This window comes from Rousettus aegyptiacus, unplaced genomic scaffold (assembly GCF_014176215.1).
Source record: "Rousettus aegyptiacus isolate mRouAeg1 unplaced genomic scaffold, mRouAeg1.p scaffold_m13_p_2, whole genome shotgun sequence".
In the NCBI taxonomy this organism is placed as follows: domain Eukaryota; kingdom Metazoa; phylum Chordata; class Mammalia; order Chiroptera; family Pteropodidae; genus Rousettus; species Rousettus aegyptiacus.
In genome coordinates, this window is record NW_023416295.1 from 6,436,335 (window position 1) to 6,463,536 (window position 27,202).

The 27,202-nt window shown below is 42.5% G+C and overlaps 1 protein-coding gene and 1 pseudogene across 9 annotated transcripts in view; one reads left to right on the top strand and one right to left on the bottom strand.

Annotated features, from left to right (window-relative positions):
- The first annotated feature begins 104 nt into the window (after positions 1–104).
- The window catches only part of SP110 (SP110 nuclear body protein), a 40,649-nt gene continuing 13,551 nt past the window's right edge, over positions 105–27,202 (top strand). For 3 of the 9 annotated variants that reach the window (XM_036236151.1, XM_036236153.1, XM_036236154.1), the window contains exons 1-13: positions 105–213; positions 1,663–1,825; positions 4,292–4,439; positions 6,740–6,908; positions 8,235–8,501; positions 8,808–8,885; positions 11,150–11,227; positions 13,593–13,661; positions 18,629–18,778; positions 20,696–20,782; positions 21,682–21,735; positions 24,181–24,246; positions 24,744–24,893. In XM_036236151.1, the coding sequence (XP_036092044.1) occupies positions 4,293–4,439; positions 6,740–6,908; positions 8,235–8,501; positions 8,808–8,885; positions 11,150–11,227; positions 13,593–13,661; positions 18,629–18,778; positions 20,696–20,782; positions 21,682–21,735; positions 24,181–24,246; positions 24,744–24,893 (1,315 nt within the window). In that variant the 5' untranslated portion in view covers positions 105–213; positions 1,663–1,825; position 4,292. The other 6 variants (XM_036236155.1, XM_036236157.1, XM_036236152.1 and 3 more) reach the window with 5 other exon arrangements.
- Positions 26,421–26,539, bottom strand: LOC118614280 (annotated as a pseudogene).

Here is a 27,202-nt window from a genome sequence, read left to right on the forward strand (position 1 = left end):
CCAAAGGGCAAAAGAAAAGTGCAATTGCCGGGCGGCGTGATGTGGGTGCATCGACACCCTATTGTCCCACCTCCCAACCCTAAAGGCGGTCCTCAGCCCCAGGGAGGAGGAGCATGGTCAGACCCAGGCGGAAGATGGGGCCACTTGTTCTTGCAAAGACAGGAGGACAGAACGTCTAATGCATTAACTCAAAGGAATCAAAGCTGTTTTGAGGTGAGGTGGCAGAGTTACATGGAGAGGAAGTGAACTTCGTATTCACCCCTGTTCTGGTTTAAAGATTTTTGTTTGATCTCACATTATTTCCACTCCTGTCTTTCTTTTATCTTTCCCGCCCCCCCTGCATGTGGCTGGTATATCTCTGGCAGGTCTAAAGAAGGAAGTTCTTGTACCCAGGCTTCTAGGATGTTCATGCAGGGGTTTTCCAGATTAAGCAAAGGGCTTCAGGTAAAGGGTGGCAGTTGCGTAAAACAGTCTTAATCCCCCTTACCTTCGACCTGCTGTAGCTTCCACATCCCTGTCATTACCCACCATAGTGACCTGCCAGGCCGGGCCTGTTGCTCTGGTATACACTTGGATGGGGTACGCCATACTGGTGCCTCTATAGGAAGCATGGAAGTCTTCTTAGACCCTAGAACCATGTTTCCCGTCTCTTTTCTGGGGGCTCTATTGGTGTCTTTGTAGGGAAACCCAGGGGTCAAATACATTCGAGAATTTTTGATGTAAGTAATAGACACAGACAACAGTTTAGTGGTTACCAGAAGGAAAGGGAGGAGGCGGAGGTAGATAAAGGTAAAGGAGGGTCAAATATATGGTGATGGAAGGAGATTTGAGTTTGGGTGGCAAACACACAATGCAATATACAGATGATGTATTACTGAATTGTACACTTGAAACCTACATAATGTTATTAACCAGCCACCTAAATCAATTTAATATAAATAAATAAGGTAAACACATTTCTATGTGTTAGGATTACTCACAGACCCTACATGCCAATGTATATTAGGAATATTTAAAAGAGGTGCGTATAAAGGGACATTCCCCACCTCCCCGGAGTAGCTGTTCTAGAATCCCCTCTTGCCCTGGCTCAGCCGTAGACCAGACTCCCACGCTCTCCACGCTCCAGCCGCCTGCCCGGCTGCCAGCCACTTTCCTACCTGGAGGTCTGCCTCTCTCTACGAGATTTCAGTGTATGTTCTGGTTCACTTTATTTCAATTTTTCTTAAACTAATAATTTTATCCTGACAAATTATAGACGTATCTGAGTCTCCTCTTCTCCTCTTTAATTTCTTGTTTTTTAAAGTTTGATGATTTCTAGTAAATTTATTCAGTTGTATAACTATCCCCATCATCACAATCAAGTTTTAGTACATTGTCATCACCCCCCGAAATATAGAAGTACAAAAAGTACAGAGGCCGGTAGAGAAGCAAATACATGGTAGTTTCTCAGCTCCCGGGGATCCTAGAGCTGGTCCCCTATGACTGCTCCCCTCTGTACCCCTGTTCCAGGCTGGCTGCAAGGGGCAGCAGCCCCCTCCAGCATGAAGCCCCAGGTGCCCTAAGAATCTCACGAGTTTTCAGAAGTGTGGGAAAGCTGCAGGCACTGTCTTCAGCTTCCTGCAAGATCTGCTCTAAATACTTTCACTTTTCTTTCCTCTGAAGCTCGGCCTCTGGCTGCGTGTAGCAAAGCACAGACTTCCTGTTTTGCCCACCAGTATCTCCCTGGCTCTCTCCCAGTCTCTCAGGATCGAACCCCCCGGCTGACCCCCTGGCTCACCCCTACTCTGGGGAAGGAGAAGGAACAGGTAACAAACTCGGCATTCAGGTGGGTTTTCAACTCGACTGCCTTATTCATTTTTGAAGATCTGGCTTTTCTGATTAATTTCCTGGCTGAGCTGCTGGGTGAAACTCCACTATTTAAACTGCAAGGCTCTCTTTTTGTATTTTCCAAAGAAGAGAGAGGGTGTGGAATTGGATAGGAGGCTACTGAATGGGGGGCAGATATAGAGGGGAAGCACACACACAACTTTCCCCTAAGTATCTTCCCCCCCTATATTCTAGCCTGTTGTCCTGGTTGGGAGGAGACTGCTACTCGCCCTCCTCGGCTATGCTCTGGGATCCTGCACTCTGCCTGAAAGGGACATTCACTCCAAATCCACTGTGCAAGTGACTAGGGGTAGTTGGGCAGCTGGTGGGAAAGAAGAAATACGGAGAGTACATTTAATTTCCTCTATTGTGTATCACAAATTTTCTATTTTTTTCTTTAAGCACATCCATAATTATTTCCTTGAACTAAATTCCTAGAAATGGAATTTGGGACTCAGGGAAACACATATTTCAGGACATTCAACACAGACTACTAAATTAGCCTCCAGAACATTTAAACTTGTTTACATTTCCACCAGGAGTGTCTGTGATTATTGCTATTTCCTACCATGGCCAGTTTGACAGACAAATATGTTATTTTAAGTTGTCTGCATTTGCATAGTTCCAACTCCTAGTGAGTTACCTTATTTTTTTTTTATGTTTATTGTGCAGTTGGCCTAATTTTTTGTGCCTTTTGCTTATTCTTTTTTTTTTCAGACTTTTGCATAATAAAAATGTGAGCACTCATGTATGAGACATGGTATCACGCACTAGTGATAAATGGCGTTTGGCTCGGATGAGCTCTGCTTTGCCACCTAGTACCTTGGGCAGGTTACTTAACCTCTCCATATTTTATCCTTGGGAATCATAACAGACGAAGAATGAGGAACATCGATTGGGGGGAATCCCTTTGTAAGCTATATAAATGTCTAACTACTATGTCGTACACCTGAAACTAATATAATATTGAATGTCGGCTGTAATCGAAATATTTTTTTGATTAAAACAAAAAAAGAATGAGGAACATGGAGGATGTTTTGTTCCAAATCCCACTGTATAATTAATTTGTCATCCTAAATGCAGCCCCGGGGCTTCTTCCTCTTCTTAGCATGTGCTTATTTGGACCGTCTCTGGCCATATGCTCTTTTGCTCTTTGAAATATCCTTTTCTCATGCATATCGTGGATGGTCGACATCTCTCCCGCTTATTCCCTGTCCATCAAGATTCCTTCATAATTATAGATAATTGCTCCTATGGCAATTTTTCTTGTTTTCCTGTACTGTTATGGATTTTTTTTTTTTTTACATTTTTTTTCTGTCAAACTTAAAGCATTCAGGAATGAGGAAAGAGAGAGACAGGGGCACTCGATCTACCACTGGGATTAAATTCCTGTAAATGGTCATTAATTACAGTTCAATTTTCTCTTTGACATAAAATGAAGTTGGAAAAATGAGATCCATGTTTATTTTGGCTTTGAATTTTTAGTTACTATCTCTCTTTAAAAAAAAAATTTGTCAAGAATATCATCTGTAAATTTTCTGCCTATGATAACTTACTAGTATTTCCTCATGACCTGTAAATGGTGAATTTTATAATGTTGCATGGGCAGGGGAAAAGGCGCATGTATGTTCTGAGATATGAAATCGAAACATGAATCAGTTAAGTCACCTTTACTAATCATGTCTCTTATATTCTTCATGTCTTTATGTTTTGCCTACTCGTGTGTTGAAGATTGTAGAGGATTTATTAAATTTTCTAAATATTATCAGGTTTCTGTCTTTCCTCCTGTTCTGGGGGGGGGGGGTCCCTTTTACTTGAGCATTGCCAGTGTGGGCCTGTAGCTGCAGGCCAGGCAATCTTAACACAGTTCAGTGTAGCCACAGATTATAGTATTATGACTATGAGCCAGGAACCAGAAAGTCGAGATCTGTTCCGCTGCACCACTTTCCAGTTGCACAACTTAGGGCAAGTTATTCAACCTCTCTATGTCTCACTGTCCTGGACAATAAAAATGGGTGTGCTCATAGTAACCATCTTGCAAGAGTTATGTGAAGAACAAATAAGTTATTTCATGCAAACCCCTTAGAACAAAGTCTGGCACACTGGAAGCACTAAATAACTATTAGCTTTTAAAAAAAAAAAATGAATAAATAACTATTAGCTTTTAAAATATCTGCCTGATATTTACCAGCAGACCCTTTGGGATTTCGGCATCTTATTGTCAGTCACTTTTAGCCAACATTGTTGCTGGCATTGTCATTGCTTCCTGTACCCATGAGTCTTGGAGGCAAATGTTGCTTTGCAGACTACTCAAAGATGCCTTTGGGACCAGAATGCCTTTCTTTAGACACTCATTGAATACAGAGACTGGCTTCTCAACATCCTTCAAGTCTCTGCTTATCTTTTCTTCTCATGCCCCTTATAGGATGTTCACCATGACCCAGGCATTAGAAGAGGCTCTTCTTCAGCACTTCATGTACCGGAAGCTGGAGATCTCCTACGCCATACGCAAGCCATTTCCCTTCTTCGAAGGCCTCCGAGACAAATCCTTCATCACTGAGAGAACGTATAGGGTGAGTCATGTTGGCCGCTTTTCCATGGCAGCCCAGCCCTCACCAGGAATGCCTGATTATTGACGTCTCAAACCACAAACCCCCAGAGTTTGAAAGAACCAGCTCCAAATGTTCATTATCATAGAAGGGGGTGTCATAGGGTAATTAAAACCAGGTGATTTTTAAAAATCTATTCTCTCACAGTTATAGAAGCTGACAGTCCAAAATTAAGGTTTTGCAGGGTCGATTTCTTCTAGAGGTCCTGAGGGAAAAGCTGTTGCCTACTTTCTCCTGCCTTCTGATGGTGCTGGCCATCTTTAGTGTTCTTGGCTTATAGAAACATCACTTCAATTGCTCTTTCCATCTCTACACCACCTTATTCTTTCGTGTCTTCTCTCTTTCAATCTCTTTGAAGGACACTTGTCATCCTTAATCCAGGATGATGTCATTTCAAGATTCCTAACTGAATTACATCAGCAAAGACTTTTTTTTCAAATAAGGTTACATTCACAGGTTTCAAGTGAATGTATCTATGGTGAGGAGGGGATACAATTTAGCTCGCTAACAGAACTCTTTTAACTCCTAAGAGAGGTGGGGAGGAGGGGAGAGGTAGATGGGTTAAAGGGGGTCAAATATATGACAGCTGAAGGAAACTGGACTTTGGGTGGTAATCACACCATAGAATACATATATGTCAAATTAAAATATACGCCTGAAAATTATATGCTTGTATTAACCAATGTTACCCCAATAAACTTAATTAAAAAATGAAAAACAAAAGCAAAAAGATTTAAACCAAGCAAACCAGGATGTTACGCATAAAAAAATAAATAAATAAAAAGAAGGAGAAGGAGAAGATTTAACCCCAAGACACACCCGGAAGTAGAAAAATTTATTCACTCTCTTCAATGATTACCAAGATCAGTAACAGCATCTGGCTAAACTGTAAATTCTTCAAACTAAATATGAGGGTCAGCTGGTGAACAGGACTAACTGCGGTTCTTGGCATTAATGTGGATCTGCATGAAAGTCAAAACTGTCCAGCTGGGGCAGAAAATAGCACAGGCCCTGCATCTCGCGGCTTCACGATAACAGCACTGGATACCGCGACACAGCGTCAGATGGCCAAGCTAGGACTGCTTCTCACCTTTTCGTTTTCTTTTCTTTTTTCGACTGAAGTGGAAAGGTTTGAATGCATCCCCCTAGCTTTTAGCCCTGGGGACCTCAACTCCAGAAGAAACCGCTGACCAGGAAATGTTTAATTGCTGCAGGGCATGTTGTTGTGTTGCTCTATTTTTTACAAACTGTAAAAGAGGAATTGCATTTTTAAAAAATAATAATAATTCCTAAGAGCTTGTCATTTGTAATCCATTCTAATGTGAAGCAACGCAGGCAACGGGAGATATGAGTATGTGGACAAAAATGGCACTCTTTTTATATGATTTGGGGTGTTTAAAGCATTGCCTGAGCCTAGGGAAGTGTTAGCAGTGGTAGAACCATCTCTCCCCTGTCTTGGCCTGGTTGGCTCCAAGCTCTCTCTGGATCATAGCCCAGATGTCACTGTTCAAAGAGGCCTCCTTGACTTACTCATCTAATTAAGAACCCTCTCATTATTTTCTCTCATGGAAATCTACGCTTTCCCTTTATAGGACTTCTCTCAATAATAATTGAGTATTTAATTTGCGTATATTATTTAATGCCCATCTCCTCTGCACGACAGTGCCCCTCCCCCAATAAATAGTGTAGTGCCATGTTGATCTTCTCCATTGCTTTGTGCCCAAGGACTAGATTAGTAGGTATTCATAAGTATTTTGCCATCAATTCTCTTGCCATGTTTCTCCTATGGCTGAAACTCATGTGGGCCATCTCAAGTCCAAGAGAGAGAGGAAGAGAGAGCAGAGGGTAACAAACACTCAACAAAATTGCCATTAGTGACCAACCATTAGGTCCGTTGTTGAAGTGTCCTGCCCAGAGCGTTAGAGAATTAATTACACTATAGCAGCTGTTGATTCTACTTTCCTTCCTTAAACTTTCACTTCTCCTTTACATGTACCTAAAATAAAGTTAACAAAATGGATTTACTTGAAAGAAAGGTAAATTATGTATTGCTATGGCTATCAAAATACATGAGAAGTTCCAAAAGTAAACACGTGGAACTTCCACTTCTCTACAGTAGAGAATTTGATGATACATTTTGTGTTAAATTCCTTCTTAAAAGAGCAGAATAGCTTCCTTACAACTTAGAAAATCAGATATGTCTAAGAAGGCTCTCCACTCCATTTCATAATCATGTGTAATACTCCTTGACTCCATTTCTTAAGGAATCTATGGAAGCCTGTAGAAACCTGGTGCCTGTATCCAGAGTGGTCTACAACATTCTCACCAAACTGGAAAACTCGTTCAGTCTGTCATTTCTGCAGATGCTATTCAGCCAGATCAACCTACGTGAATACCCTGACCTGATGATGATTTTCAAGAGCTTCAAAAGTGGTATGAGGCCTCTCGAATATTTTTGGGGTTACAGAAGCACGAGAGCAGTTGCTATGCTGAACATCGGGGGTGCTTCTCGGCCCTGTGGAACATGCATGTCAAGTGCCCACTTCCTCTTCGGGAAGGTATGGGCCGTACTCATTTGCGAGTATGGCAGGAAGAGCAGCCAGCCTCCGGCCCTGGTTGTCTATGATGACTTTCCAGAGGACACAAATTTTTCTGTCAGACCAGTTCTATGAATCTGGGGGAAATTGTTCAGTTTAGCATACTGGACAATCTCTAGGGAATGCATTATGTGACAGAAATGCAAAGTTACAGAGACCATTTCTGATAGAAGAACAAGGAGAGCCAGGGAGAAAGAGTAGTGAGTAGAGGCGGATAATAATAAGTTTGGTGGGTTTTTTTTGAGTGCTTCTTAAGTGCCAGGCATTATCCCAAGCATAAATAGCTCATGTCATAATTTAAAGAATCCTGGGGAGTCATTGTTACCCCCATATGACACATAAAGAAATTAGAGCTCAGAATAACGTTCCCAAAGTTACTTGTCCGTCAAGAGCAGAGCCATAAGTCCTACTTGGATCCCCTAATACCAGGGCCTGAGATTTCGATGACTATTCTAAACAAGGAAAGCTGGAAAATGGAAGAAAGGCAGCTGAAGAGGAAGGGAGAGGAACTGTGGATACAGAGATAGAAAGAGAGGGCATGAAAAAGAAGTGGAGCATGAGGCACACTGAAAAAGAGAAAGAACTGAACAAATAAAGGAAAAAGAGCAATGATAGAGCTGGGAGGAAAGAAGGAAGAGGAGCAGATGGTAATACCATTTTAGGTTTAAGGAAAAACACTTTGGCCAAAACACATGGTTCACTATTGAGAACGACAGAGGAAGACCAGCAGATCACACTGGATTGTGACATTTTACTAGCAGAGTCACCATTGTGACAGCTCTTTATCTGCTCTCTGACACTTTACCATCAAGAGGCTCCTCCCCAAAGGTAGAAATGATTCCTTGATCTAAAAGGGCAGCAAATGAGGCAGGCACAGCTGTGCGTGGGCCCTGGCAGCATTGAGACAGTGCTAAGAGAATCGTGCCCTCAGAGGCCATGCTCAGCAAGTCTGATAGCCAGGGGACCACACACCTATGTGCCTCCCCAACCGGACTGAGCTCAAGTATCCTTCTTGATCTGAAACTCTGTGATTTTTTTTCTGGGCTCCTCCCCAGAATAACTCCATGTCCCCTACTTATTGGAAGCCATGTCTAAAGAAATCCCTTCCCAAAATAATTCTGAGTTTTTAGGGTATTGATATGTGCTTCTTCCCCAATCCTAGTTTTCACTTCCTATGGAGGATGGAGCAAAGCCACCCCGACCTTCCTTGAAGCCCCAGCCAACCCACTAGAAAGAAGCTCCCGCCAGACCCTGCTGTCACTACCCCCACCACAGCACCCCCCACCGAGGCATCTGACCCCTATACCTAGAGGCAGTGCACCTGGAGCAGCCCCACTGCACATAGCTGAGGTCCTGGACGAGCCATCCAGCCCCACTGGCCCTGCCCAGGCTCTTCTCACAGTCACCCAGAACAAAGGGATCACTCCAGGTAAGAAACAGATGCTGTGCAGCACCTGTGCATCCCCTGCTCGGGGGCCTGTGGCCACGTCAATAACCCCAGGGTCCCATCTTAGTGTTGACCTGCCCCTTCTGTGCCCCCACCTGTTATACACAGCTTTTTCCAAAAAGGATTACAGACACTCCAGGAGCTTGGGCAAGGCTATTGCTCATAACACCCACTTCCACCGCTGGACAGCCCAACCCTCTGCTCTCGGACTTGGGTGCTCCTTCTGCCCTGGGGGTTTTTACTATTCACTCTCCTGTATCCTTTAATGATTTTCCTTCCTCTCTTCAGTGACCGACTTAACAACCCACATAAATGATGAAGAAGATTCGCAACAGATGCCCAGCACTCCCTCTATCGCTATGCAAAGTAAGATTCTTGGGGCTAACTTAGTTTTGCTTGAGGTGGCTATGAAGGGAGAACATGCACCTGCCAGCCAGGAGGCTTGTGGCCTCCTGGAACCCTGAAAGCAAAAACTGGGTGTGACAGGACCGATGCACTGTCTGGGCACAAGACCACATATAGGGACTCCGCCATGACTAGTATGATGCTGTGGTGGCCAGCATCCCTGTCCAACCCACACTCGAAACACACTGTTCTGTCTGACAGGAAATGGTTATCACACACACACACACACACACACATCCTCCACCTTCACCCGACCGCTCAACCTTTGATTCAGGGGCCTTTCAGTTTCAACCATATTCATTTTATATATGGTTTGAATTTTAAGAGCATTGTTATTGAAATTATCAGAATAGATGTTAAAATGTTTGAAGGTCTGCTGGATCTGATTTTGTTTCTAGTTTCTAAGACTGCATCACGTATCTACTGCAAACCATCATTATGAAGGAATTGGAGTATATTAAATATAAATGGGTACATCTGGGTGCTGCTAGAAATGGTATCATGAATCCTGAGTAATCCAAGTATGAGAATAAGGGGTCCTATCTGGTCCAAATAATGTTTCCTCCACCCTTCTAATACGTACTGTCCAAATAAGGCTAACATAATCACAAAGCCCATACCGATGTAAGATTCCATCTATTAGATTTTGAAAAGAAAAAAGTACCATCATTAATTTAGTAAGTAGCCAGTTGAAAAGAAATGATGGTTTACTGTCCCACTCTACCCTGCCCTCGCCAAGCCTTGGTGTTTTGTTGGCCCCATCATTTTTGCTGTCTAGAATAGATTGTTCTCTTTTCTCCTCTGGTTCTTGCTTGCTGGTCCTGGGACCTAAAGTTCCTTTTCTTCTCCTGCTCAGTGTCCAGTGACAACCTAACCTCCCAAATAAAGGGTGAAGAAGGTGCTCAAGAGATGTGCCATGCTCCCTCAGCCAGCGTGCCAGATAACCTTGATTTGGACAACTTAAGTCCACCTGAATATTCAGGTCTACAAAAAGGAGAAGCCATTGGAATCTTCTAAGGAGGGGGCTCCCCTCACTGCTCCCAACCACCATCGTGGTCTGGCTTCCAGCTGTTTACCCAGCCCTTGGGAACTTAGACAGGCAGGAAATCCTAGCTCCCAGAGGTGGGGACCAATGACTAGGGAAGAGAGCCCCACTGACACCCACTAGACTTGGACTCAGACATTACCAAGGGTTCTGCAAATGGAGGACATTTATCTGCCAGAAGGCATTTTGGCAGGAACCCTGGGACAGTACAAAAGACTGAGCTAGGGCAGGACTGTGTCCCTCAGCTACTCTCCAAGGTCACTCAATAAGGTAAAGCTCAGAACTGCTCCAACTAAATGCAAAGCAAGCAAAATCACTGTGTGGCCCTAACACAGAGTGGATGCCCCCCAGACATGGATGGTCACCCTTCCCAACCCCCACCCTGACTGTGTGGAACTTTCACTCCCAACCCTCAAAATTTCTATGTTTGGGTTCTTAAAAATCGGTAGCATTAAAGAATTTTGAAATGCAACAAATTACTTAAAAAGTTTAGGGACTGCTTGCCACCTACCTCAGTTACCTGTTCCTAAGGAGGCCAGAATTTAAGACAGATGTCACAGCATTGTGTAAACGAGAAGGTGACAGCCTTTCCTGAGATGGACCTTTATCTGTCATGGCTTCAAGCCCTTCTTTCTTACTTAGTGCAGCAGAAACGAAGAACTTTGTATTTCTTTGCTCTTAACAAGTACAGGGTGGCTGTTCCTTGTACAGTCCTTGTGCACAGAGGTGTGGAAGGCTCTAAGCCTCCTTCACGACATCCCAAGGTGAAATAATCACAGACAGAGGGAGTGAAAAATATCCATTCACAGACATCTAGGCAATCACATGTATTTTTCATATGGCAGACACTGTCTCTCTCACTGCAGCCATCAGAATTCAAGGCCACCACTTACGCTGACATCAGCCTCATTCCCTGAGTGAGGGCTGCTTAGGCCCTCTGTACTTCTCTTCCACTGAGTAAGGGGAACCCACCTAAATGGGCCAAACTGAGCCCTTCTCTGCAGAGCAGTGGTTCCTGGCCCTGTGATAGTCACACAGGTCACAGTAACCACAAGTCGATTGAAATCAAGGGAATGGGCAGGTCCCTGGCCCTGGCCACACATATTCTCCTGTCCCCCCGCTGAGTTCCCTCAACACTTTCTCTTTTGGGCTCTGAAATGAATTCTTTTTCCTTTGTCAGTGATAAGAAATGATTCTCCTGAACCAAACGATGCTAAAGAGCTCCAAGAGGCGTCCAGTGCAACTCCCAAAAAGAAAGGTAAGGAGTGCCTTTCTCCTGTAGATGTCAGGAGGGGGATTTGGAGTTGCATTCTGGTTGTTTTTTTTTTATCATGCCTTATCATGAGCCTCACTACATGATTGTAGTCATGATGCTCGATACAACGTGTTTCCGCGATTCCCATTTGCTACATCTTCTTTTAAAGCCTTCATGAAAATTATAGAGAAACGAGGAGAAATTTAGAGTCATCACGATATGCGCTCACTGGAATTGCTTGTTCTGAAGTCACCAAGATCCCCTATATCCACAGCTTCTTAGAGGATTAGTCGTGCCTCCTCCTTTAACTGAAAGTTGGTTTCCCAAGAGGACATTGCTTTTCCTTAAGCATGGCGGAAGACAGGTTGGATGTCCGCCCCTTGCTATCCATTGCCCCCACCAGCTCCTTTGCTCCCCAATTCTTTTTTTTCAGGCTTAACCATTCAAGTGAAACATTGACTCCTTCTTCATCACTATCATCCATTGATTTCCCACAACTCCCCAGCAGACCTCAAAAGCCTACTTAGAGTTTTTCTGTCATTTCGAGTCCTGCCATTATTATCCTGGACATCTTCAAGGGACGCGTGGATAACAGACCCATCCAACATCTGACCTCTCCAGTCCTTCTCTGCTCATTTCCAATGACTTTTTCCTCCAGCAATTCTTGGCCTCCCATGCCCAGAGGCAATCCACAGGCCCTTTCATCATTCAAGGCTGGCTCAACTTCCCAATAACTAATTTAAGAATTCTTTCTTTTTCTTTTTCTCTCTTTCTCTTCTTTTCTTTCTTTCTTTCTTTTTTTTTTTTACTTTCGTTAGCATTTATTCGATGCTGAATTTACTCTCGGGCTGTAAGTTCTTGTTTCTTCAGTTTCTTCTGCGATATCCTTTGCTTCTCTGTGTGATCTCCTCTTCCAGTTTAGGCACGACCTGCTGCTTTTTGGCAAGGATCATCTCAGTGTGGCAGAGAGAGCCCAGATAGGGTTAATCCCCTCATGAGCTCTGTAAGTTCTGCTCAGCATCTTGGGGATTTGTTCTGGGTGTGCTCAGGGACCACAGAACCTACATCTAGACCCTTAAGTTCAGCATTCCTCTGCATTTTTAAGCATGTGCAGCAAAAACTCAACACTTTTTGGGGGCCACCAACCCAGCATCCAGCCCCACTGTTTGGCCTGGGCCCACCTACCAACTCCAGCATTGTAACGACGGAACAGCACACATTGCTTCTGTAAAGTGACATCTTTCAAACGCTTGTGGCTTTTCGGGTACGCATACCCTTGATGGCCTGGGCATTTTTACGGATGTTCTTAAGGTGAACATGAAGATTTGAACACCGAACGCTTGACATTTACTCCTTGCTGTTGTTCAAACTTGACCTCTCCTCCTCAGCCCCATCTTTAAAAATTAATTCAAAAATATCTTTTCCTCATTTGCTTTTACAGTGTGTTCCCTGTGTAGCTGTCCTTCAACCTCATTGGGCTGACCAGTCCACTGGTCTTTCCCTTTTTCAATCCACCATCTTCCTTTCTTCATTTGCCTTCATACCAGCTTAGGGTCCAAGGTTCATTGCTTCAATAACATTGCCAATACTTAACCTGCCTTGACTCTCTGTCTTCTGCAGAATGCTCTGGCAAATCTTGGAGGCACCTGTTACTATTTTCTGCATGCTGCATCTGAAAACAGGCACTGCTGGGGAGAGGCACACAGCAGAGCGGAGTGCACCCACTGTGTCTTCATGATCCCGGTGCAAATGGTACCTCCACACTCTGTGACAATTTCACTTCCTACCATGTTCCTTTCAGACCTTGAGCTGAAAACTTCTGATCTTCTCACTGCCTCCCTGTTTGCTCAAAAGATTGCTTTTCCTCCTGCTGCATAGAAAGGAATCAGATGGAAATCCCCTCAGTTTGGGGGTACCAACCCCACAAACCTTATCTGGGTCTGCCCCTTCCTCTCTGATTTCCTCCTTCTCTCCAAGGCAACCTTTCCACCTTCCCTAACGGTGTCCGCAATTCCTTTTGTCTCCTGAGAATTCAGCATCTTCCTCTCACACAGATCTGCATCCAGCCAATGCCCAAGCCTATCCCAGCTCATAAAAGGAACTTCCTCTTGATCCTCACCTCACTTCAGCTGCCTGCACAGCCCTTCCCTCCTCACAACCAAGCTTCTAGAATGAATTACCTAAACTCATTGTCTCCTTTTCTTCACATCTCTCCCTCTCCTGCCAATTTAGGATTTCTTCTCCCCCTATTACTTCATGAAGCAGCATTACCTAAGATCATCAATAACCTCCTGGAAATTGTCAACATATAAGACTGGCAGATCCATGCATGTAGCCATAAAACATGATCTGTATTCTTTCTTTTTAGGAAAGAAAAGAAAAAGATATAGCTGGTCAACTCCAAGAAAGAGACACAAGAAAAAAAAGGTTCCAAAAGGTAAGATGAGAGCACAAGAGAAGGCTGGGGGCAGGAGGCGGCCCATGTCTGTAGGTCAAGGTGTGGGAAGTAGAATTTTATTCTAAATGCAATGGGGAAACATTGACGTGTTCTATCAGTGAAGTGACACTATCCAACTTAAAGCTTGACTAGACTGATTTTGGTGCCATGAAAAGAACAAATTGGAAATAAAGAATGGAAGCAGGGTGACCTTTTGGAGGGCCAATGCCATGAGAGTTGAGAGTGGCCTGGATTCAGAGCTGGCAGTAGAGATGGAGAGAAGAGGGCCAATTCAAGATACGTCTGGCAATCAGGTTGGCAGAACCTGATAACTTGGAAGCTGAGGATGAGAGAAAGAGGGAGAGAGTCAAGGCTGGCTCTTTGATTTCTAGCTTAAATGACTGGGTGGATGCAGAGCCTGTTGCTGAGAGAGGGTGCAAATATATTCGGGGAGAAATTTTTAAATTCAGTTTTGACCTGTCCATTTCAAGAGAATGCTAACCATCCTTGCAGTTATGCCAGGGATGTGCTTTGCCAAGAACTGTGAAGGGGTGAGGTGTTACCCCACTTGCTCAGTCATGTTCTTTATATATATGACTACTACAGAAGCACAAGTGACCTGGGTCAAGGAAAAGAATTCTTTATTGATATTCACAACCAGTTCAACAGCCAGGATAACACTGCAGCATTTGTACCCCACATGCAGACCCACAGGCAGCAAGAATAGAGCTGATAGAACCTTTCTGTGTGAGTGACAGATTACATTCTATTGACAAGGAGGGAGGAATAATGGGTTTTCTCTTTTTGCATGGGACAAGGACAGTCATCTTCCTCTCCTTCTGAAAGAAGGATTTTCAAAAATTTCTGCTTTGAAATAGGATTAAAAAACTCCTGGATCCTCACCCCAATTATTTGGAATTTAAATGTGTTTTTCCAACAGTCATAGAAACATTGGGTGTTCTTATCTTAGAGATGTCTTCAAAGTCTTCACCCCTTTTGACATGTAATTACTTAAGGCAAGATTGCTCCAGTAGTCCTGGTATTTTGGGACTTAACCTAGGATCCTAGCCCTGGCTCTAACCACTTGCCATGTTAAGAGATGAGAAGTTTTATTATTCTTTTGGATCAGAGCAATTAACTAGACAAATAACTATAGATCTAATTCTCATAGTGTGTGAAAAGTAAAATGTTTCTAGGGGAAGTGAAAGCAAATATTCCCTGTATACGCTTCCATATCTCAGGAGACTGGGGCTTCTTACAGAATCACTGAGAACTTGAGGTTTAATTCTCTCCTGACATGCCAATCCGGCACTCAAGAAAAAATCCAATCAGAAGATATAAATGAGTCCTTGGCAAAACGAGAGTATCCAGATCCATGGGAGAAAAGAAGAACCTAGGACTTAGCCCTGCCTTCATAAATCCTAGTAGAAGAGGAATGCAGCCAAGCAGACTGAGGGAAGAGACCAGTGAGGAGGGAGGGGCACTAGGAGAGAACAAACACGTCAGGAAATCAAGAGGGAATCATTGACTACACTGAGGGATTAAGATAAATGCAAAAGAGCAGACCCTGGATTTGGGTGCATGGTATCTCTGGAAGACTCCAGGGCAATCTTAGTGGTAATGGAGGCAGAAGCCAGCTGCAGCGGGTTGAATCATGAACAGGAGGTGATAACCTACGTAGACAGCTATAGCAATGAGGGGGAAGCGTCGAGCAGCAGGTGGCAGCCTAAGCCAATGGCTTAACGCTCCTTTTCCCTGACTTAGTTTGTCCTTAGCATGATTCCATTGTTCAAAATCACAGTGTTTGGACCCTTTTGAGATTTCATAGAAGTCAGTTTGTTCTGTGACTTTTCCCCAAGAGCAACTGATCTTCCTGAGCAGAGAGGAAAGACAAGGTGTTCTCTCCCTCTCACCATGTGTATTTCATATAAGCCTCCTTGGTTTAGTGTAAACTACTCAAATTATTCAAGTCACACTCCCTGAACCTTATCAACCACTCTCAAGACTCCAGTAACCACCTCTATGCTGATGACTCTCAAATCAAAATCTCCACCTCAGATTTGTCTTCAAGGAACATACAGCCAACTGCATACTAGTCACCCTGTTGGTATGTGTCCCATAGATACTCTAATCTAAATATGTCTAAAATTGAATTCATCATCTTTACCTAAAAATGAATCTTCTAGTTATCATTCAGACCTTGATTCAACAGTGAGCATTAATTCTGTATATATTCATTCTGAGAGCTGACAGTAGAGTTTTTAAAAAAAGAGAAAGCAAGAGATGAGGGAAGGAAGGAAGGAAGGAAGGAAGGAAGGAAGGAAGGAAGGAAGGAAGGAAGGAAGGAAAGAAGGAAGTTGGTTGGTTCCTGGAGCTTACATCCTGGTTATGAGAGAGAAAGAATATGAGCCAGAAAGCACATAAACAAGAGAATTTCAGATAGTGAGGACAGTATGAAAGAAGTTTAAGGATAGAATTATAAAAGTGGTTTGCAACTTGGGGTGGAAGTCACTTTAGATTGGACAATTCAGGCAGAGGGACTCACAAGTGAGAAGGAGCTGAGGCTGAGAGGAACGGCCGGTATTGCTGGGTGATGATGAGGAAAGGAGAAGGTGGTACCAGGTGAGAAGTCGGAGAGGGGCTAGATTGCGCAGGCCTCACAGACACCTGGGAAGAATTATTTAACTTAAAATGAGTTACCCAGTGGCCAAGCCAAAAACTAAGTCATCCTTGACTCCCTGAGGATCTGCCTTAGTACACTGACATGTTCTATCGATTCCATCTCCTCTTTCCTAATTAAAATCTCATGATTTCATTCCCATGTTTAAACTTTGGTCATGGCCACTCTTCGCTCTTCGCGTAGTGCTCATAGTTCTTAGTGTGACTGTCAAAACTTTCTCCAGTCAGACTCTTCCTTTCCCCTCCAACTCCATCTCTTTCCACACAGAACTCCAACCAACTTCCTTCCTCAAAACTCTAGCTCTTAACTTCCTTTCCTCTCATTTCACTTCTCTCTTCTTTGACCCTTGGCACTTTTCTCTCTTTGATTGCTACATCTTTACCCTACACTACTTCCCATAAATGTTTTGCTATGTCTCCTATAATCATCACTGGAGTTGGCTTCGGAGTCTGCTTCAAGACGGCATCCTCTGGCCCTGAAATTCGCTAAGTTGATCCCATTGTGTTTCTATTAGCATCCAGCACTGTCCCTTTGGGAAGATCCCACATACTCTATTGTATTTACTTATGTAATGTGTTTCTTCTAGGCTAGGTGGTGATCTCTGGGCACAAATGAGGCATTAATTATTTCTTGAATTAAAAAATAAAGAGAAAGAAACCATATTTTCTGCATCCCATAATTTGGAGAATGATTTGACAAAGGCTAGTTTACAAATGTATTATTGTGCTGTGCGAAGGAGTCACAGATACCACTATCAGCACACGGTGTTGATGTGAACTGAGGGTTATTGGAGAGAAATTTCACAGCAGAGAAGCAGAACCCTCACAATGCTCCAAGTTTCTGTTATCCCAAGTTCAGGGCAGACATAGATGGACTGCATGCCCTATGGCCAGCATCCCAGTACTGAGAGGCTCTACATGTTTCTGGGACCGGACAGGAACATTTATGTGACTGTACAACAGTGCATGCTCCTCGGACAGAGGAGTGACCTTGCTAGAAAGGGGGAGCCCCTGGGGTCACAGGGCTGGTGACAGCAGTCCTGCCTGGGGAACTCCGACCTGCCGAGACTTCCCTCTGCTAAGCTACCAGAGGAGAAGGAGATATGTCTCCTTCCAGATTCGTCTTTCTTCCCATGATATTTAAATGAAAATTTTTATGAGGATATTTCTAAGAGTCACATTATTTTATATTTAATTAATCACCTTTATTAAAAATACTAAAAACACCCAAAAAGATATACGAAATTTAGAGGAAAAAAAGAACACACTTAGTCATGCTGAAAATATACTCTCGTATGTAAAAAAAAAAAAAATGGTATTATTTATTTTTTGTAACAGTTCTCACTTCTCTGAATCCCTCCTTTTGTGAGGGGGGAGAAACATTGAATTTGCCAATTAAAGGCAAATTTTAGGCTCTTTTGGATTGTCCCAGTTTTTTTTTTTATAAGTATTTATCAACCATCATTATTGAACTCCCTGCAGGTCCTGGTATTTCCTCTCTAACTTTTTGTCACTCCTGGTTCCTCTAGAAATGGCACTTGGATGTAAACAAAACAAAACAGAACACAAAACAAAACAAAACGCTCACCTGCCAGGAAGGGATGTGGCCCTGCCGTGCAGCTTCCCAGGCCTCCGCGGAGATATTCTTGTTCCACTGAACCATGGTCACCCTACGGGGCCAGCTTCTGACGTCCACAGCCAATTAAAATTATGATCTCTTCTTTCAACAATGAAGCATACTCCCCGAGCACCTTCCACCCTCACCCCCATCATCCCCCACATCGCACATCCTCTCAGTCTCAGCTTCATCCTCCCCTGGAAGATTCCTGCCTCTCAATTCTTTGAAACGTTGCCTTTTCCCCCACTAGAAGCACCTAGGGGTCCCTGAATCTCTCCCACACCACACACGGGCCCTGAGGAACCTGAAGAGGTCTTTTATAAGGCCCCTCTGTTGAAACAAACCACCTGGCCATCTTTACTTGGATGAGGCCACCTCCTGACAGCAGGTGTAACTCAGATAAGAAACAGAAAATAAGCCCCCTGCGCTCTGGAGTTCTCCCAAATTTATCTGGCTGATTTCAACAGGTTGTACAAAGAGTGAGACCAGATAGTGAGTCTGGAGGAAAAAGAAAGGTGCACCTAAGAAAAAATATGTAATTACAGAGTAATAGCAGGAGGAAAGTGAGGTACAGGGTACAGAGAGCATGTAAAAGAAGGTCTCTAATGGGTGTGGGGGAGGTCCACTGGGGACCCCAATGAAAACCATTCACAAATCACTTTTGACCCAGGAACCGCCTCACCTGGGCATGAAACCCAAGAGAAGCTCCAAGAGGTGAATCAGGCAACTCAAAGGGAGAACAACTCAGTCGGGAACGCAGAAGTGGTGACAAGGGCCGAAAAGGCAAGAGACGAATGTGACCAAACATCTGAACTTGAGGGTAAGGCTGGTGGCAGAAGCTGCCATGTGAAGGCTCAGTGTGGGAGGACCTTTCATGGAGCAGCACAGGGTTAGGTAAATGTCTAAAGCTAATGAGAAAAAACAATGAGGTATGACAAGAGTGACAGAGAAGTAACAAGTTTAGCCCCAGCCTGTGCCCCTCCAGGCCCACCTGATTGGATTCAGCAAATAATCCACAGATCCCGTGCTTATAGTTGCCTCCAGAAACCATACCAGAAACCGAGGCCAGCTGCCACTAGTGTGAGTCTCAGCTCTGCTCAGCAAGGAGCACCTGACTTGCTGAGGACACACTTGTATGTGGCTTGAGTTGGGGGAGGTGGAGTTTCAGGGAATCCTCTGGGCAGAGCAACCTCTTATCCAGAGTGATGACATCTCAGCTATAGCATGCTGAGTCTGTGCATGGGGAGTGGGGAGATTCAACAGAGGAACAATGGATACCACCAGCACTTCTGTCCCGGAGAGGCCCTAGCCTCTGGCCTTCACTCCGACAACTCAGTGTTCCTGGTGCCCCCTGCACAGCCGACCTGGCGCTGGCACTCAGGGCAAGCAGGTCTGTCCCACACAGCCGCTGGGGACTGGCAGCCTTGCACCCTCATCCTACCCTACCTCCTCCTGTTGCAGGGTGATTTCTTATTTCTCTCCCCAGTTGAAAGTCTTGTTCATCTAGATCCCAGGCGACTTTTCTTGCTGTTAGCTCCGTGATTCTGTCACAACTTCGGTTTGGTCACAAGAAGGATGAACGAAGCCTCTATCATCTATGCCATTTTTTCCCCTCTACCTTTGCTAATCTCTTTAATATCTAGCTTATTCAAAGAAAGCTGGACTCATATCTGCTTCTATGCTCGCTTGTGATATGTTGCTTCAGTTGAAATATAGGAAGAAAATCCAGCCTCACACAGATCTGTAGTTGAAAAATGTTGGAGTATTCTAACAATCTTTTGAGATATCTCTGGATATTTATCTTCGATATGACACCAGAACTCAACAAGTGGTAGTTTCTTAAAGGCTAATTGTAATGTAGAATCTGAAACCGTATCAACGAACTTTTCATACTCTGTTGCAATAAAATACATAATGCTATTTTGCATTTTGAGTAGATCTCATGCAAGATGTATTAATATCATGGACATTTGAAAAATACTGGTCACTGAATTCTACAGTGTGTTGCATCTCAAACAGTCACACAGCATTTTCTTGAGACAATCATGGAACTTCGAGATGCAGTGAACAGCTTTGTATGTACTCTCCAGTTTTTTCACAAAGACTATTAAAAGATGCATACTCAAGGAGAGAAATGGAATAGAATTAGTAAGTTGTACTGGTTCATCAAAAAGATTCTTAAATAATGTGTGTTTTGTTTTGTTTTGTTTGCTTGTTTGTTTGTTTGATGATGAGTAAGCAATGGTGAAGACTACAATGACTATTCCTAAGGCTTAGGAACACGTCTTTGATTTGAACTAAGGCGCCAGCAGTTTTACCTGCCTGGCTCTTGCTCCATCTATACAAAGATATACACAGTGAAAAAGGCAAAGAACATCTTACTCTGAAAACAGTTTTGACCTTGAGGATCTCCTGAAAGGGTTTTCAGGACCCCCCAGTGGTTTACCTTACTTTGAGCCTCTGGTCCAGGGGTTCAGATGACTGCTGTCCCACTGGACATCTCCATTAGAAGAACCACTGCTGACCAGCCTTGCTCTGCTGTCCCCTGAGTGGAAGACAGCCCGAGTGGTAGATGTATCCTCAGGAGGCCATCGTGGTGGCTCTGGCAAGATCTGGAACCTCCTACCTTCAGCTCTAGAATGCGCAAGGTCCTTCCTGGGTCTCTGGGAGAGTCCCCATGAAATTTTCCAGCTAGAATTCACTGAGGTCTGAAAGAAATGTCTTTTTTTTCCCCCAGAGGTCAATGATGATGCTTCAGAAACAAATGAAGGAAAGAGATACCAGGAGCCACCCAGCACACCACCAAGAATCATGCAAGGTACAGGTGAGGGAATTGTAAGTCTCAGTATGCAGTCCTTAGGAGTTTCTCAACCCTTTTTTCATTATCACTGCCCTCAGGGGCCCACTTAGATGTTTTATCCTAATAAAGACCAACCCCCATGATATTTTAATATCATGAATATACTATATATTGATTTATGGACTGTGTATATTTATTTGTGTCTTATACATAAAAAGAGTAAGATTCCCCCACCCCAAGAACCAATTTTTGGGGTTTCAATCTCCATATTTCTCACATGACCTTTCTGGGACAATTGGGAAGAGAACATCTCATCATAAACACAAATGTAATAGTGTGACCAAGCATGAGCAGGGACGTCATTGTGGGCATGCGTGAGTAACACGGTGCCTGTTAATTCACTCACCATCACTACTGTTGGGGGAAGAGGCTGAACATGCTTCTGTCTGTGGGTGATTTGGTGATTTGGTCACTGTGTCACAAATACAAAACTCCCACATGACAAACATAACTCACAAACAACAAATATTTAATTATCATCACAAAGAACATGTTAAATTTGACCACTTTAAAACAGATGATCATTGCATGGACTTCTATGGTAATATTTCAAATTTTCTCATGGATAAATTTTCACAGCCACCTTTGGAGAAGTTTGAGTAATTTATTGAGTTTTAAAGATGAGAACATGGAGACATGTAAGAGATGGATGGGTTTTTAGAAAAGTCCATGGATAAAGGTTGGCAGGCACAAGACCAGCATCCTGATCTCTAGAACTATCTTCAAGAGCCATGATTCTCCATCAGAAAGGAAGGGACAGAAATAATACTGTCAAAGTTTTGTCAACTCAATATTGTCTGAAATGAGTGTGGTCAATAAATATTGCTTATTTCAAAATTACTATCTTTTGCATTACTTTCCAGATTCCCTGGATCCTGAAAGTAAAGTGTCTGTAGGAAAACCTTCTGGAGAAAAGCGTAAGTGTAAACACTCTGCTCTTTTCTGTTAGGGTGGATTTGATGTTACTCTTTTTGGTCGTTATGCCCATCAGGCTACAAAAGACATCCAAGCCAGAAAAAGCCATGCACTTTTTAGAGCAGTGACCTTTTTCCAACATAGAAAATGTTCTGTACTTTGCAGCGGCCATTAGGATTTTCTTGCTCCACGTGACAGCAAACCACCACCCATACACCAAGAGAAAATAAGAGAGCTTATTTCTCTCTCTTACATGGAGGTAGGTGGTCAGGGGCTGGATTCATAAACCATAAAATCCAAGGCTCATTTCTACACCACACTCAGCGTGTGACATCCGCTTCATGGGGGTCGAATCAGTCCATTCCAGACAAAAGGAAAGAGACAAGGCCATTTAAGGCATCCTTAAAACTAAACAATGCCTTTTAAAAAAAATTATTAGTGGTCTAAAGTTGATTTTTCAATAAATGTGTTATTTGTGTTTCTTCTCTAAGAATTTTCCAATTATATTCTTTACCCATTTTTCTAGTGTGCTGTTCATCTTCTGTGTAATTTTTTAAAAACATTAACCCTCCATATTTCACTATACTATAGTTTTCCTATTTTTGTCTTAATATTATGGGGATTTTATAAAATTTTATATATGTTTTTTCAATTATAGTTGATATGCAATATTATATCAGTTTTAGATGTACAATACAGCAATTAGACATATATAAAACTTACGAAGTGATCACTCCAATAAATTCAGGACTCATCTAACACCGTAGATAGTTATTATAATACTGACTGTATTCTCCATGCTATACACTACATCCACATGGCAATTTTGTAACTACTAATTTGAACCTCTTAATCCCCTACTCCATTCAATCATCCCTTCACCCTCTTCAAAGTAGTGTTCTAGGTTTCTTCAGGTTAATACTCAGAAGTGGGATAACTGAGTCCTTCTTTGTCTCTTGTTATAGCCTTTGTTTTAAAGTCACTTTGTCTTATATACGTATTGTTACCCTAGCTCTTTTTTGTTTGTTTCCATTTTCTTGAAATCTTTTCATCCCTTTACTTTTGGTCTGTGTGTGTCTTTCAATCTGAAGTGAGTCTCTTGTAGGCTGTATACGTTAGGGTCTTGTTTTATTATCCATTCTGCCATCCGGTCTTTTGGAGCATTTAAATCCATTTATATTTAAAGTAATCGTTGCTAGCTATGTAGTTATTGCCATTTTAGTATTCACAGTTTTCTCTTTTTTTTCTTCTTTCTTCTTCTTACGGAAGGCCCTCTAATATTTCCTGTAATACTGGCTTGGTGATGATGAACTCCTTTAGCTTTTTCATGTCTGGGAAGCTCTTTACCTGTCCTTCGATTCTAAATAATAGCTTTGCTGGGTAGAGTAATCTTGGTTGTAGGTCCTTGCTTTTCTTCACTTCGAATGTTTCCTTCCAATCCATTCTGGCCTGCAAATTTCCTGCTTAGACATCAGTCGACAGTCTTATGGGAGCTCTGTTGAACGTAACTGCTTTTCTCTTGGTGCTGTTAAGTTTCTCTTTTTGTCTTCAACCTTAGGCATTTTAATCACGATGTGTCTTGGTAGGGGCTCTTTGAGTTTATCTTGTTTGGAACTCTCTATGCTTCCTGGGCTTGTATATCTATTTCCTTGGCCAGGTCAGGGAACTTTTTAGTATTATTTCTTGAAATAAGTTTTCCATTCTTTGCTCCCTCTCTTCTCCTTCTGGTATCCCTATGATGCGAATGTTGGTATGTTTGATGTCCCAGAGGCTCCTTAAACTGTCCTCAGTTTTTTTGATTCTTTTTTCTTGTTTCTGTTCTGATTGGGTGTTTTCTGCTACCTTATCTTCCTAATGGCTGGTTCGATCCTCTACTTCATCTAATCTACTACTGATTACCTCTAATGTATTCTTCATTTTGCTTATTATATTCTTCATTTCTGTATGGTTCTTTTTTATGTTTTCTATCTCCACTTTTATGTTTTTTATCTCTTTGTTAAACTTCTCACCAAGTTCATCTACTCTTCTATGGGGATATATTTTGGAGTATGAACATTTTTAATTTTTTAAACAGTCAAATCTATTTTTTACCTTTATGATTTCTGGCCTTGAGTTTTGGCTAAGAAATCTTTTATATCTAGGGTTTATGATAATCTCTCAATATATTTTCTCTAAGTCTTGACAAATCGACAAATCCGGTTATAAATTTGAAAAAAAAATGGCTTAAGTTATATGTTAATAATTTAGTTTGTCTCCATTACTTCTTTATTTAAACTTTCTCATTTCCAAGTAAAGTGGAGCACCTTTTTTTTTTAAATAGACCTCATGGTATTCTGCTTTCTTAAAGTGTTGGAAAGACAGAATATAAATTGATTTATAAAGTATTGACATCTCAGGCTTATAGATTAATATTTATAGCCATAAGAGATTTTTTTTTTCTGTTTCAGAAAAAAAGAAAAAAAAAATTAGCCAGTCAAGTTCAAAAAGAAGACAGAAGAAAAGTCTCCCAAAAGGTAAGCAAGAAGTTATCACTCCCTCCCTGGTCAGCAGGGTCTTCACCTGGATGACCAGTATGGCCTCTTATTCAGCCACATGGCCAATTGAGCATCGACCGGGGCCTGGTCAGTCCCATCCATATCCCCTAGACTGTCCCATCAAAGGACTCCTCCTCACAAAAGAAGGAGAGCCCAGAAAACTTGTTGATTCTGGCGAGCAAAATAGACATGGTGCTTACATTCTCACTGATACACATGTAATTAATACACAAAAGATGAGATGTCGAAGGGGAAATAGAACAGAAAGGTGTATCATGGCTCTGGGGAGAGAAAAAAAAAACATACACACAAGAAAGGAGAGAAGTAATTATAGAGAAACAATAAGATAAAAGTTAGGTACAGGGATACAGGACTTCCCAGTAGAATGGAGGCAGAAGTCACTACAGAAGTAGGAGAAGGAGGAGCTTCATTGGGAACCCTAATGAAAACTATTCACAAATCACTATTTGGCCCAGGAACCACCTCACCTGAGCACAGAATCGAAGAGAAACTCCAAGTGGCGGATCAGGCAACTCAAAGGAAGGACAACTCAACCACGAGCTCAAAGATGGTGACAAGGGCCCAAAAGGCAAAGATCGAATGCGCCCAAACATCTGGGCTTGAGGGTAAGGCCGGTGACAGAAACTGCCACTTGAAGGTTTGATGTGGGAGCATCTCTCGTGCAGCAGCCACAGAGTTAGGTGGATGGACATGTGAAGTTGATGGAAGGACAGAGAAGTGCAGACGAGAGGGACGGGAGGGCAGAGCAAGGAGAGCGGCTGGTCGGAGAATGGATGCTGGAGGAAGTCAGTATCGTCAGGGCGCAGCTCACCTCTGCTGGGCCCTGTGGATTCACACGACCACTTCCCGGTGTCGACTGTTTACGTTTCTGCTGGTCGAGTCGCCGCTGCTCCACCGAGTCTGAGGGCTTCTCTCTGACTCAAGCTGCGAGTGTCACGAAGCCCCAAAGTGGACACGGTCTTAGCAGTATTTCTTAATGGTTAATTTCTAGAAGTGAAGTGAATTGGTCACTGAGTCTGCATATTTAAAATTAGCACATACCGATGATCAAATTTTTTCCAATTTAGACTCCCATTAACATCTCCATCAACACTAGAAATAATTAGGCTTTTCTGTTTTCTGGTAAACTAAAAGCAAAGAATGGTATCCCTTTTGAATTTCTTTGCACTGCGCATGTGACTAAACATGCTGTGATAGTTCATGTTACTGCTCACCAGTATTTCAGAAAGTTATATACTCCAGCCCTGTGGACTCGGGAATAGCCATGTGACTTGACGTGGCCAAAGAAATGTGGGCAGAAGTGAAAGGGTCACTGCCAAACCACAGCTTTAGGAGCCCTTGTGCTGTCTTTCTCTCTGCCATGGGACCTGTGATGCTCTAAGCAGAGGCTACTCTGTCCTTAGGATTCATGAGAGTCAAGGATGTGGAACCTCATCTAACCTGTGCTCAATACGTAGCATGAAGAAGAAGTAAACCTGGGTCGTTCTAAACCAGTGCTTGGCAAACGTTCTATAAAGGACTAGATAATAAATAGTTTAGACTTTGCTGGCCATACAGCCTCTATTACAACTACTCAATGCCGTCCTTGTAGCATGAAAGCTGCCAGAGACAAACATGTAAAGAAATGAACCTGGCTCTATTCCAATAAAACTTTATTTACAAAAACAGACATTCCTGGCTCTATTCCAATAAAACTTTATTTACAAAAACAGACAATGGGCCAACTGGGCCCTCAAGCCATAGTTTGCTGACACCTATAACAAACCACTGAGGTCTGGGAGGACCATAATTACTGCAGCATCGTCTATTCTATTTTTACTAAGATACTTGTTTTTAATAAATGTTTCATTAGAATATTTTTCATTTGAGAATTACCTGTTCTTCTTTGTCTATTTTTATATGAGACTATTCTTTTTGTTTGTTTATTTGTTTAATCAGTTAAGGAAATTATACCTTTGTTATCTCATTTTCATTTTTCTTCGTTTGTTCTTTTTTTTTTCTTTTTTTAAATTAAGTTTATTGGGTAACATTGGTTAATACAATTGTATAATTTTCAGGTGTACCTTATCATTTGACATCTGTATATTCTATTGTGTGTTTACCGCCCAAGAAGTAAGCATTTTTCTTTTTAATGCCTACAGCAGCTGGTGTTACAAGGTGGTCTCTCATCCAAGTACTAACCGGGCCTGACCCTGCTTAGCTTCCAAGATCAGATGAGATCGGGCATGTTCGGGGTGGTGTGGCCGTACACTTATTTTGTTCTTGTCTTGTAACTTACTTGAGAAATTTTTGGCTATGGAGATTTTTTGTCCATTTGAGTCGAACAAGTAAGTTTATCCTTTCCAATACAATTTGTGCCGGAGTTTCACAATCTTGGCACTATTGCCACATTTGGGGCTTCGTTGTGGAGGCTATAATGTGCATTATGGGATTCTTATCAATATTCTTGGCCTCTTTCAATCAAACCAAAAAAAAAAATCTTGCAGCATAGACAAATACTCCCCGGGGGGAGGGGCAGGGGGCGGGGGGGGGGGGGAGGACAGCCACCCAGCTTTGAGAACCACTGCTTTGTGCCCTGTTGTTCTGTTTGAAAAGCCCGTTCTATGTAATATTGATAAGGCTATGTCCTTTATTTACTTCCAGTATTTGTATTAAATCCGTATACATTATTTTATATATTGCATATAATAACTTGTGAAAATTTTGGCTTCTGTAATATTTTTTAGCCTCCCCATCTATTAACACGAGCTTGCTGTTTTTCTTTGGTTGATGCTATGATTTTCCCTTTATAAGGACTCATATCTCTCTTTCTCCAAACTGGTAGAAAGACAGGAAAAATTAAAGCAGTTGACATATAAAGCATGTAAGTCTCTGTTTACAGTTGTAAGTGACGACTAACTTTTTTTATTTTTTA